Source organism: Syngnathus typhle, linkage group LG9, assembly GCF_033458585.1.
Source record: "Syngnathus typhle isolate RoL2023-S1 ecotype Sweden linkage group LG9, RoL_Styp_1.0, whole genome shotgun sequence".
Taxonomy (NCBI): Eukaryota; Metazoa; Chordata; class Actinopteri; order Syngnathiformes; family Syngnathidae; genus Syngnathus; species Syngnathus typhle.
In genome coordinates, this window is record NC_083746.1 from 9,794,050 (window position 1) to 9,806,611 (window position 12,562).

The following is a 12,562-nucleotide window of genomic DNA, read 5'->3' on the forward strand; positions in this document are numbered from 1 at the left end:
TGCGTTTCTTTGGCCTCGTTTGTACCCCCCAACTATCTCGCTTTGCCACTGGAAGCTTTATAATGAATGTGCCTTCACACCAACCACTTTATTCTTATTTCATAATATTAAAAAAACAACTATAAACAAGCACTGTTGATCATTTTATTGCAAGAGACTGTACATGCCACACACATGCAACATATCATAAACACACGTGAATCTTGTTTTGGAGCCCATTCACAGGCTAGTGTGGAACACGTTTCTGGTGAGCTAATGTTTCACAAGCTAACACATGGTGGACGACATTACTGATAGCTCAAATAGACCAAAACCAGGCCACTTTATTAGGTACTCCCCCAAAATCCCTTTCAGAAGGTTATTATTAATATGGAGTTTCTTTTTGTGGCATCATGTTTGGTATGTTTATTTAGCCTCTATTATGAACAACTCTTAGTATGCTGCAGTGTGATGGGACACCACTTCAGTAACAACCATATTTTGCCCCCCCCCCCTAAAAAAAAACTACATCTATCTATGCCAGTGATGTATACTGACACGCAGAGTAATTGAATTCTCTTCCACTAGATGGCAGATAAAAACCCGCGTATCCTCTTTTGGTGTTATTTTTGTGTGAGACTTTTTTTTTTTACTGTAAAATATGGATATACCTTGGCTGGATGGATATACAAGTTGTGAAAGACTTAGATTGCGGGGGGGGGGGGGGGGGGGGTGCCTAATAAAGTGACAGTGAGTATCCAATAATTTAAGATTCAAAAAGTTTGACAACACCAAAAAATGTCCAATACCACAATAAACAGAAAGCGAATATGATCTCTCGAGATACAAGTGACTTGACTTTTTTTTTGCACATAGAAGCGATGCGACAGTTCAGTCAATCAACTCAGTTCACAAATGCAGCACTTTGACAAATATCAAACTTCTCATCCCAAAAGTTTATTTGCCACGCTCAGTTGGTGTTTAGTGTCAAACTAAACATAAAACTAAGAGAATTCCTTCTGAATTTCAAATAAGCAAGCACTGTTGCGTTACAAACACCCTCAACTCATTAACATAAGTAGAAAACCCCACAGAAATGCTAACAGTTAGCATCAATAGTCACAATCTTACAACCCTTGAAGAAATGGATATTTGAACACAAAAGGTGGCACAACACACATAGACAGATAATATACTAATACTCACAGGCATGTATTTTTTTATTCTCTACGAAAAATGTCTAATTATAAGGCAGACTTACTCAGTGGAAGTAGAGGAAATCCATTTTTTGTTTGTGTCTGTTTTATAACGCTGACCCCTGGTGGCCATAGTGGGCATATCAGAACAATTATTTAGATTTGGAAGCTGTGTAATGCTAACATGATGGCTGCATCGATACAACTGGAGGGAATCCACATGATACTTCAGGAGAAAGTGAGATTGCAGTTCAGTTCTCGCACTCGACCTTCCCGATTCATCTTCTTGAGCTTCATCCTACGGTTCTGGAACCAGATCTTGACTTGCCTGTCGCTCAGGTTGACACTCCTGCTGATCTCCAGGCGGCGCTCCCGGCTCAAATACATGTTGAAAAGGAACTCCTTCTCCAGCTCCAAGGTCTGGTGCTTGGTGTAGGGACAGCGCTTCTTGCGGCCGCTCTTGGCCGTTAACCAGCTGCCGCTTTGGGGGTTGGGCTTGTGCTCTGCATGGGGAAAAAACAACATGGTGGACTTGAGACAGAATGTCACATGCACATATTATTGGGTTGAAAGTCACACATTGGGTTGAGGATTTTTACCAAGTACTTGAGGTCAGATTTTTGACCAAACAAACATGCTATCAAGAAATGGATTCAAAGGTTCTTAAAATATAGCTGTGGTTAAAAATAATACATATTTGATTTCCAACATTTTCAACTTTTCCGTCAGGGGTTTCCCCAGTGAGTCATTAGCATGTTTGGCAGTTTTTAAAACGGATGCCCTTCCTGACCCAGCCCAAAAAATTTCTTCAACTTTGCCATGCAAAACGGCAACCAGCTTCAGCCGGCCAGCCCGGCCAAATCCAAAATCCAACCCAATATGATGGATCAAAATAATTTACCCAAACTTGAAAGTAACCCAATCCAGCAAGTAGCTCGGGAAAAGAACCCTGCATTTAGTGTGGAAGCAAAACTAGCACCATATGGGAGTTTGTAATGTAGTTTGTCAGAAATGTTCCAGGACTAGTATCACAGATGATTTGTTTCAAACTATGGCTTTCTCTCAAACAATCAAGTCTACAAGTGATCCTATGACATTAACTTTGTTCAGGCCATGAAAAGAAATCAGAGTTGACCTGAGCATCTGACACTTCCTGGCCAAAAATGTTTCCGGCAGCACATGAAGGTGTCATTGCAAAGAGGGAAATGACTTCAAAAACTTGTTCTTTGATTGCATTTGAAATCTTTTGCGAATCCAGGCCGGGAATCTTTCTGAAACACCTCATTAATCAGCAGCAAAAAATGTATGTTCCCCCAAACCGTAAAACCTTTGAGGCGATCCAATCCTTTGGGACAAGAAATGTATTTTTAAATAAATTTACACTCACAAAAATAGATGTACAGTACAGTCAACAAGTCCATTTCTGTGCTTCCTGCTAAACACGTGCGAAAACTGGGACACATCAGTACCTTCTACTGAGGGCAAAATTAGTCAAAGTCACATGTATAGAGGGGTAAAAATTTTTTTTGATAAAGATCATAAAAGTAGGACAGTACAAAAGTGCAAGTTACATTGTAAACGATTGTTTAGAAAAAAATCCAATGATAAAACCACATTACAACATTTGAGAGTGCCAGCCAAGTCGTCGAAACTAATGTTTTAAGAAAAGATAAATAATGTTGAATATTTGTACCTTATTATGCCCAAAGGAGAGGAAACAAAGCATAATGTCATGCAGGAGGCATCATCTTTGTACATTTTCCAAGACCATAAAGAGTCACAATCAAATGTTATGGGTGAAAAAGAGAGTTAAAAAAAATCTGGTCATTTTAGGTTTTAAGTAATGTAAATAAAAAAATTATGAACATAATGACAAGGACTATTTTTACACTGTTTGAATGTTTTTCTAATTAAGGCCCAAACGGGTGGAGAAAAGTTGTATGAAAAAATAAACACTCTTAATTACTTCAATGACATCATCGCTTTGTTTGGAATGTACAATGCCAAATGTTGTTGTTGGACACCAATTTGACTGACTTTTACTCTTTTTCTTTCATTTTAATGTTCTCGCTTCCTATTTGGGGGTTTCGACTATATAGTCCCTCTCCTGCTCATATAATTCTATTTAGGGGTCACGTAAATTCATTGATGAAAACACGAAAAAAAACCACACACGGGATATTCCTTTTCACACACCATCCCAGTTTTCACCACATTTACAATGTTTTCAAATTAAATATTTATTTTACTTTGCAAAGTGTCAAATGGAGCCCTGAAGATTTTTCTGCTGTGTAACTTTATATGATCATTGCAAAAAATTTGGCCACGTTCTGAGAAAAAGATTAATAGTTCCTTGGGGGGGGGGGGGGTAATAATCCTCATCTTACTCCATACGTTGCTGGTTTCCAAAATGCGTTTATTTCACCACGCGTCTGACATCATTTGCAAATAAAAATGTGTTCATTGTTGAAACTAAAACTGTTAAATTTGACAACAAAACCGGGACCCTCATAGTTTTTTTTTTTTTTTTTTGGGGGGGGGGGGTGGGAGAAAAGTTCACTCCTTCCCATTGCGGCACTGCGTTCAATATTTAACCGGTAAAAAGTTCAATAGGCGTTGTAAAATCAGTACAAAGTATCGCGTACGCGCGTGCGCGCGCGCTCCAAAGCCTCTCATTAAACATTACGACTGCGGAGGCTTGTTTGTGTTTTATTCTCGCTTTTACGATGCTCGAGGCCAAACCCACCTTTGCCATCCCGTGGCACCAGCACCTCGGGACTCGACTGTCTCTTCTCTTCTTCCTCCTCGTCCTCCTCATCTTCGTCTTCTTCTTCCTCCTCCACACTGGATGTGTAGCGCTCCGCGGGGCTCCCCGCGACCCCGGGGCTGCGCGGTGGGGCATCCTTTTGTGCGGGCTGCGGTTGCGGGCCGATGCGCTCCAGCTGCATCAACGTCGGGCTGGGGTGCTGGCGGCACTCCTGCCTCCCGTTGGCGTACGTTTGGCTTAGTCTGAAATAGCCCGGAACTGGAACCTCGGGGGCGTCGGCTCGGTTCGGTTCGGCCGCAAGGGGCGAGTACGCGTGGAGATGGCCGTCTGCCTGCTGGCTGACTGCTTGCAGGCGTTTCTCGGTGAACATGCAGCAGTTGCCCTCCTCCTTGATGCTCTGTACGTACGTAGAGTTGGGACTGACGGGCGCCTCCGCCAGTCTCCACGCCCTGCCCGGTTCGCCCCATTGGTGATGGGCGAAGTACGAGGGGACGCTCATGGCCGCGCCGTGGTGGCCGTGCTCGCCTTTTTTAGCCAAAGGTGGCACCAACCCACAAGTTTGCATCGCGTAGTCGGACGGCGCGTAAGCGAAAGCGTCCATTAGGAAGGGGTTTGCCGCAGCTGAGTTGCCGGGGAAAGACATTTTGGTCGTCCTATGGAAGCTGACATATCTGCGCCTCGAGTCAGCGTGCGCGCCGACCACATGACGAGCCCACCAATGAGCTTTGAAAGTGGCCTTGACACGCACTGCAGAGCAGCTCCAAGGTGCAGTCTGCAGCGACACCTAGAACCAGCACTTGAAATTGGTTCATACCAAGCACTATTTGGGAGGTGTGTGTGTGTGGGGGGGGGGGCGTTGGTGCTGGCATGCAGCAGAGACTGCATTGTTGTTTAGAAACTGAAAATATGTCACCTTAGTTGAGAAAAATCCTTCACACAAGTAACAAAGTGAAATACATGTCCGGCTTGTATTTTGTTCAAATATTTTGGTCTGCAGGTATAGGTGAAAATGTTTTCACTTCAAATTGTTACACACAGGCATGCAAGCGCACGGGCGTGCGCACACATACATACGCGCACGCACATTCCAGTCCAACGCCCACAACAATAAACAATGTACCCAATGTTCGTATCGTGTTTTGTGGTCAACCACGTGAGGTTTAATTACATTTAAATACTTAACAGTATTCTCCACGTTTTTTTCTCATCATCTCGGCATCCACTTAATTTAAAATGGATTGCATGTCTGTATTTTGTTACATTTTTTTCTTGATGGGGCATAATTATAGCGCAAATGACAGGGATGAACAATTTGTTAAATGGGTTTTGAAAGATGAAGAAGTGCATGTGGATACAATGAAGTTTGTTTTATCCCAGGCGTTGTTTTGACTTCATGTGGCGATTGTGTAAAAAAAAAAAACCAAACAAATTATAGGGGCGAAAAAATAAATCTTTTTTGTCGCATTTGAAATTGACAAAGCAGTCAAATTGACTTATATTTTGTCCCTCCCCATTTGTAGTCTTTAATCTTTAAATTTCAGGTTAAATTTGCGCACGTATTTTTGCGCGCCTTTTCTGAACATTTGCTGAAATAACTGAGGTTTTTTTTTTTTTTAAGTATACAGCTAATAACGTATACTTTAATATTACACATTGAGATTGATTATTAAATGATACACCGTTTTCGTCAATGATGCGAGATACTGTTAGGTATAGTTTTTATTTTCATTATACATGCGCCAACACACACCCAGAGACATACACACAGACACACACACGCAGACACACACGCACATTATGTACATAATATGTCTCAACGGCAAACCATTGAAAAAAAGAATACGCGAATATAATAGCACAATTTTAAATAAAGCAAAATACATTTGGGGCGAGGGCGACCGTTTTAGTGTAGCCTGTTACATTTGCAGCAGACATTAAATGAGAGGTTCGCTTAAAAAAATCCTCTTGAAATCCCAGCATCAAGAATATTTGTGCGTTCAAGTAAAAAAAAAAAAAAAAAAGATTGTACGTACATTTGAAATTGTATTATACTTTTTATCGTATTATTTCTCTGTGTTTTTGTGACGTGTTATGCACTCTTAGCTGACGCCCAAAAGAAAGATGGAATATGATCAAATAAAGTAGTATGTAGTTTATATAGATGTGTGTGTGCGCACACACACACGCACACACACACACACGACGAGAAATAATTCAACTGGATTAAATTCTCCTGCTTCATCCCCTTCACCAAAACAACAAGGCTGCCCTCTTGTGGACATTTTGCTGAACGACGTGCACAGTCGCTAATACCATTAATACCATTTCACTGCTGGATTTTGATAGCGATGTTATTAAACGCTTCGTCAAACTTGTTATTTAATGCAACCCCCGCCCCCACACACCCCATCACCCAGTCGATTCAAATTAAAAATGCATTACCACATTTGAGCACATGGATTAAGCAGAATAAGGCAGTCACACTCACGTACATTGAGAAAACTCAAGTCCACGTCCACGTTGCTCCATGTTAAATGTCCAAAATTAATCCCTCAAAATAGCTCTCCAGCTCCTTGGACATTTGCAACTGTACTTTGAGGCAGGAAAGAAGGTCTGCATTGGAAGAAGTAGATGTGGGTTTTCCAAAGTCCAATGGCCCCTTATTTAGCCGTTTACAGCTGCTTTTACGATTGTGTCTAGACGGTTCAAGGTTTAGTAAACAATCCAGTGTGTGAAAGGAGGGGAAATAAAGGCGAGGAGTCGCATTTCTCCCCAGGCTAAAAAAAATTCTCCGTCAGCCGCTTGTCATTTAGTTGAACATTTTTGCTTTGACACATTGACACCACATGACATGCATCCTTTAAATGCTCATACACACGAATAAATAATGGCGGCTAAAATATAGTTTGTTTTCGTAGGTGTGATTAACATAAATAAATGAATTGGACACACGTGACGTCACGCTGCCGTTTCGAATACATGGCGGCTGACATATGCATAAAGGCTCAGTCTTTGGCGTGTGTTTGGAGATATATTAGTGTGTGTGTATTTTGTTTGTGTGTTGTGTGTATCAGAAGAGCGGGTTGCCAGTGAAGTACTGTAGACGGTCACGGTTGAGCTTCTTCTCCTTCATCCGTCTGTTCTGGAACCAAATCTTGACTTGGCGGTCGGACAGGTTGAGCATCCTGGAGAGCTGCAGGCGTTTCTCCTTGTTGATGTACACGTTGAAGAAGAACTCTCGCTCAAGTTCTCGGATCTGGTACTTGGAGTAGGGACATCTTTTCTTTCGTGACTTGCTTGTCGAGGCTGGACGCAAACGAGAATTTAGTCAGAAAGAGGCTATAGATCTTTAGTAAATTTAGTTATCAAAATGGAAATTTACGCACATAACGATTAGCGATTCCGTTTGAACACATTTCATTATAATTTCCATATTTTTGCAAAACACAGTAGTCGTACATGCGCCCTATATCATCGCCCGCACTCACTGATCAATGCGCACTTAAATTCTCCAAAGTCCAAGATATTGTTTTTGCAGAGAAGCATGCATATTCAACATGGCCGCCAGATGTAAATAAGTGAGGCTGTTTTGCATTGGTTTTCCATCTCATACCAGCAGTAATCTATATATTTTTTGGTCTCTATTTTGCACGCGAAGCTGTTTTCAGAGATCCTTATCCTGATCAAAATATTGCACTATCACACTGGAAATTAAATAGAAACATGCGCGGTTTGACGCTTTTAAATAGGACGTAAGAATAGGATGTAAGATGGAATTCAAATGTCTAAAGCGTTCCCTTTCTCAATGAGTCCCAGTAAAATATAGTTATTTGTATGCACAAATTGCCAAAAGGTACACCATGGTATAAAATCACCACTGGGAACTGCACAAAAAAACTTTTTAGGATGACGTGTTACACTTTTGTTGTCGACGGAGGAATGTTCACTGGGCAAATGGGACACTTAAATAAAGTTATTATCAACAAATGGCCTTACATCTCTGGCCTTGTTGTGGCGCACGTGACTGTTTACAAGCATGCGCAAACAGCATTACTCGATAAAAGCGCACCCCAGTAATGAGTTTATGCCTTCGGATTCAACCACAATCCACTTATACGTCGACTCCAGTTAAACGCTTATGGCGTTGGTTGTTTGCAGGCGTTTACGTCATAAGACCATAAGGGGTACTATTTTTTTTTTCGCAAACCCAAAATCGCCACGGGAAAAGATGGTAGAATGCAAATTGTAGAAGATAAGGCAAAACGCATGAATTGGATTTAAAGTAAACTAAAAGGCGTTTTGCACAAATATATATATATATTTAAAAATCATATTGGTCAAAATCCAATAAGTAAAAAAATACAATTTCTAAATTAAGAAAAACAATTGAGCGCCCAATATAGTTTTGAGATATACGAGAAAGTATACTTTCATCAAGCTATATTGCATGTCAATAATTAAATTAGCACTAAAATAAAATAAAATGATAAAATTCACTAAAACGATACACGTGCATTAAATGTGTCTTAATTGTTTCTGTGAGATTAGTAATACAAAATATTCCCCATTAGCGATTGTAATCGGTCAAAAAAGTAGTCTATAGATATTTTTAAGATAACGTTGCTAGTTTTATTTGTGACGCCGCTGCTTTGCAGAGTGAAATCAGAGCTGGAAAGATGTAAATAAAGCTCTCTGGTGTGTTTACTATATGCAGCAGGCTTGCCACGTACTGCAGGGCGAGCGAGCGCGTACGGATTAACAGTTTCCCATTGTAAATACCTTTACAGCCGTAAAGAACATCTTATTGGGATATAAAACGCGTTTGCATGCTTATAAAGGCGCACAGGAGCGCGCGCGGCCACGGCGAAGGACAAGCCATTGTCCACGCTGGACTCTTCCCCCAATAAAGGAGGACTATACAACCCACTCTGCTGGCTGCTCTTGTCGCCACAGTTGGACGACGAGTCGTCGTCCACGCTGGGCTCGTCACCGGCCGTCTCCTCGCCGCTTTTCTGTCTGGGCTGCGGCGGTGGAGGAGGAGGCGGCGGCTCGGCGGCGCTCTTGTCCGAGTTGGAACCGTCGAAGAACTGGTCGAAGCCCTGCGGCAGGACCCCGTTGCGTCCCACGCCGGGGAAGAGGTTGCAGGGCGAGGCGGCGCCCGCGTGGGGGCCACCGCCGTAGAGGGGCTCGCTCTTGAAGGACGACTGGATCAAATCCCGGTGCATGATCTCCTCCGAGGAGTAGTAGGACGCGTAGTTGCCCCGGTAGTGCCATTTGCTGGGGTGCTCCAGTCCGTAATCCCTGAAGGAGACCTCGCGGACAGGTTGTCCGATGTTGGCCGAGTAGGGGAAATTCACCTGGCACGAGGTGCTTTGCGGCAAAAAGGACGAGACGGAGGTGAAATCGGGCGTGGAGACGTAGTAAGTGCAGCCCGGCAGATACATGTTGGAAGAGCGCTCGTCGTAGTCCGTCATGTCTGCGGCGGCGGGACCAGGAGGCGGAGGAGGAGGCTTCTCCGCGGCTTGTGCCCGTTAAACTTGGCCCATCTGGCTCGGCAGCCCAGACGCGCGCAAAGAGCCGCGAGCGGGCTCGCTATACATCTTGATCGATTCTTGAGGTAATTGTGTCATGTGATCCGCCGGCCAAGAAATTACCATACATCAATATCGGTCATTAAAAAAAAAAAAAAAAGCCGTCCTGAGAAACTCATGTGAGGCCGTGGGAGAGCCTCCATTGGCTCCCTGGATGCTGGGGGGGAACTCCTCTCTGCGCCATCATGAACGAGAGAGACCAAGACGAAGAACTGCAATATTTTCATTCAGTCTCACTTATTGACAGCAAGTTGACAAGTTGCCATCCGCGCGCATGCAAGACACCCCCCCCCCCCATTCTCTCTTCCGCCCCACGAACGTCCACAGACGTGGAAGCATTGACGTTGACCTCCAGCCTTATTAATGAAGGGCGTACGAGGCGGCAGCAAAAACGCCAAGGCCACATGCACGTCCATGTTGGAACAGCGAGCAGCACAAAGACGCGCATGTCATTACGCACTTGAAGCCTCATTGCGCCGAGGCGATATGATGCTTGGCGCACTTAAACAAACGCATGATGGCTTCTAATTCGACATTCTTTATTGTCCCGCGTGCAATAAAACAGACGCTTGCATAAATACAACACGCACCCCCATTCCCCCGACCCCCACTTTCCATTCCCGCCCCTCGTGAGGAGAGAGATAAGCAATCACACAAGAAATTAACTTGAGGAATATGCACTTAAAATGCAATTAAGAGGCTTGATGATTGTTCAAATAGGGATGAAGATGGTGAAGAGAGACGCTCACAAATCACAATGGTGGAATTAAACAACAGCAACGCGTGCGTTATTGAATATGATCTCAAATTCATGTCAGTTGTTAAGCTTGAACGACTTTGAAAAATATTGAAATTATAATTTGTTTGCCTCAATATTGCGATTCCGATTAAATATGTGATTTTTTTTCAAATTTCCGTTCTCATGTTTTTTTTTCAATCATAAAGAATAAATTAATCTGTTAGACAATAAACAATATAATATAAACAATATTTTTGTTATATTGGTTTGAAATAAATGCATCGGGTGATTTTAAATGCTTTCACCTTAAACTGTGACACACACACAGACACGCACGCACGCACGCGCGCAAAGGCACACACACGATGCGCACACAATGCACTTTTAAGTCGTAGCGTTAAAATACAATTGCTAAAGACTATATAAGATCAGTTGTTTCCAAGAAATGTTCCATTTTTATTTCGTCACTTATTCACTCATTTAAAACCATTGGCTCCCTTCTTTTCTTATATCAGACAGATTGATGGACAAATACAACAGCTAACAAGCTTGCATAGGAAATGTGCTTCACTATAATACTGTGCATCAATTCAAATCCTAAAAAATACATTTTAATGACATAATATATATAGGAAGACTTATTTTCATACGTTTTTTTGGGTATCTTATAGAGTAGCTATACTAGATTTCCAATTATCTTAATGATTCTTTTTTTTTTTCTGCTCCTTTTTGCCAGCCACATGTTGCTCTAAAACATAGACAAATCTTTGTGCTGTATTTCTTACTATACAGCCTGCATGAATGAAATTCATGAAATTAATAGTTCATCTGTATTATTCTGTTATCTTCCAATCATATTTACTTGCCTTTTATTAATCCCCATATTAAACTCAGTCTATAGAATCCAGTAATTGTTTCCAACAGTGTCATTTTTATTTTAGTTACTTTGTCGTGAACTGTGTTTAGTCATTGTCTGCTGTATTTGTCGACCCACAATTTTAGTTTTTTGTTTTTTGTAATAAAGCTCGGCAATGAAGTTGTAAGAAATATAATGTTGCAGTGTTTACAAAAATCTACTGCGCCTGTCATTTTAAGCACAGTTAGCCTATGACCTGGCATCATTTCTAAAAGTCAGTTTATCACTGTCTGCTGACACTAATAATAAAATGAGGACGTATTGTCGTTTGTTCACCAAGGGGAAAGACCGACGTGGTTTTAAAGTTGATCATTTTACTTCATTTTTTTTTATATAATATTGTCCACCCCGAAAATAAAAAACAAATACCCAACTGTTTTAGGACGTGACAAAATGAGAATGCGTGGGAAGTTGCAATGCTCAGTCCACTAACTTGACCTTAACTTTGTTATGGCACCCCCACTGTCTTTAGGGCCCATGAGCTAAATGACGCTGTCTGGCTGCGTTTTGCCGCAATAAAGCAATAAAGTCACAAAATGGGGGCGGAAACGTCGCACAGAGGAAGCGAGCCTTTGCCGCAGCAGTAAAAATACCCCCCTTGAAAAAAAAAAAAGATTCCTGCTCAAACGTCTTCTTTGGGATCTTGGGGGAAACATGCGGAGAAGACAAGACAATGCTGCGCATTTTAAATACAATTTTGGAAGCGTGATAGCTTTTGAAATATAAAACGCATCAATTGTTGTATGAGAGTGGAATTATAGTCACGTTGATGTGTAAGCAATAGGGAACTTTGCAATTTGTGGTGTTGGATCTTTGTGTTGTGAACACACAGAGCCTTATAGACGTGTAACCCAAATTTGTGCCTATGAATTATTATTTTTCATATTTTGGGCTCCAAAATGAATTAGCACTATTCATACAATTAAAAGAAAAAAAAAAGAGTTAAAAGTGCAGTCAGACTATTTTATTTATTGTGATTGCATTTATTTGCGTTATATTGTGTGCTATAATTCTGTATACTGTGTTTTAACGACATGGAGCATTTTGTGAGTGCTCTCTATATAAATAAAAATGACTTACTTACCTAAATGGAACTGCAGTCACCTTCAAGTGACTTTGCAACAGTGCAGCTGCAACCATAGTGTGTGTGTGTGTGTGTGTGTGTGTGTGTTGGGGGGTGCAACAAAACAAAAGCTCTGATTTTGTAACGCTTTTTTCCCCTTGAAAGTGACATGAGTTGCCCACTAGCCCGTCGTTTTGTGGCGTGAGGGTTGTGTAAAAGGAATAGTTTGGTTGAGTAACACTTATACTTTATAAGTTATAAAGCAAGCTGCCGTTTGATTTTCCTTTCCCAATAAAAAAAAAGGAAAAAGA

At 41.6% G+C, this 12,562-nt stretch overlaps 2 protein-coding genes across 2 annotated transcripts; both read right to left on the reverse strand.

Annotated features, from left to right (window-relative positions):
• Positions 1-130: 130 nt before the first annotated feature.
• hoxd10a (homeobox D10a) lies at positions 131-4,755 on the reverse strand. The gene is made up of 2 exons (XM_061287102.1): positions 3,922-4,755; positions 131-1,678 (listed from the first exon to the last, which is right to left on the reverse strand). Exons 1-2 carry the CDS (start codon positions 4,583-4,585, stop codon positions 1,404-1,406), a joined length of 939 nt encoding a protein of 312 aa, XP_061143086.1. The 5' UTR covers positions 4,586-4,755; the 3' UTR covers positions 131-1,403.
• Positions 4,756-5,646: 891 nt separating this feature from the next.
• Positions 5,647-10,122, reverse strand: hoxd11a (homeobox D11a). Its single transcript, XM_061287104.1, has 2 exons — positions 8,870-10,122; positions 5,647-7,248 (listed from the first exon to the last, which is right to left on the reverse strand). The coding sequence occupies exons 1-2, from the start codon at positions 9,414-9,416 to the stop codon at positions 7,013-7,015; spliced, it is 783 nt and encodes a 260-aa protein (XP_061143088.1). The 5' UTR covers positions 9,417-10,122; the 3' UTR covers positions 5,647-7,012.
• Positions 10,123-12,562: the final 2,440 nt, after the last annotated feature.

Excerpts from the sequence above, each read along its gene's own strand:
- hoxd10a (XM_061287102.1), bottom strand. The coding sequence starts at position 4,585 with ATGTCTTTCCCCGGCAACTCAGCTGCGGCAAACCCCTTCCTAATGGAC. Across the intron at positions 1,679-3,921 it reads GGTGCCACGGGATGGCAAAG|AGCACAAGCCCAACCCCCAA; the intron begins GTGGGTTTGGCC and ends TTCCCCATGCAG.
- hoxd11a (XM_061287104.1), bottom strand. The coding sequence starts at position 9,416 with ATGACGGACTACGACGAGCGCTCTTCCAACATGTATCTGCCGGGCTGC. Across the intron at positions 7,249-8,869 it reads CGACAAGAGCAGCCAGCAGA|CCTCGACAAGCAAGTCACGA; the intron begins GTGGGTTGTATA and ends GTTTGCGTCCAG.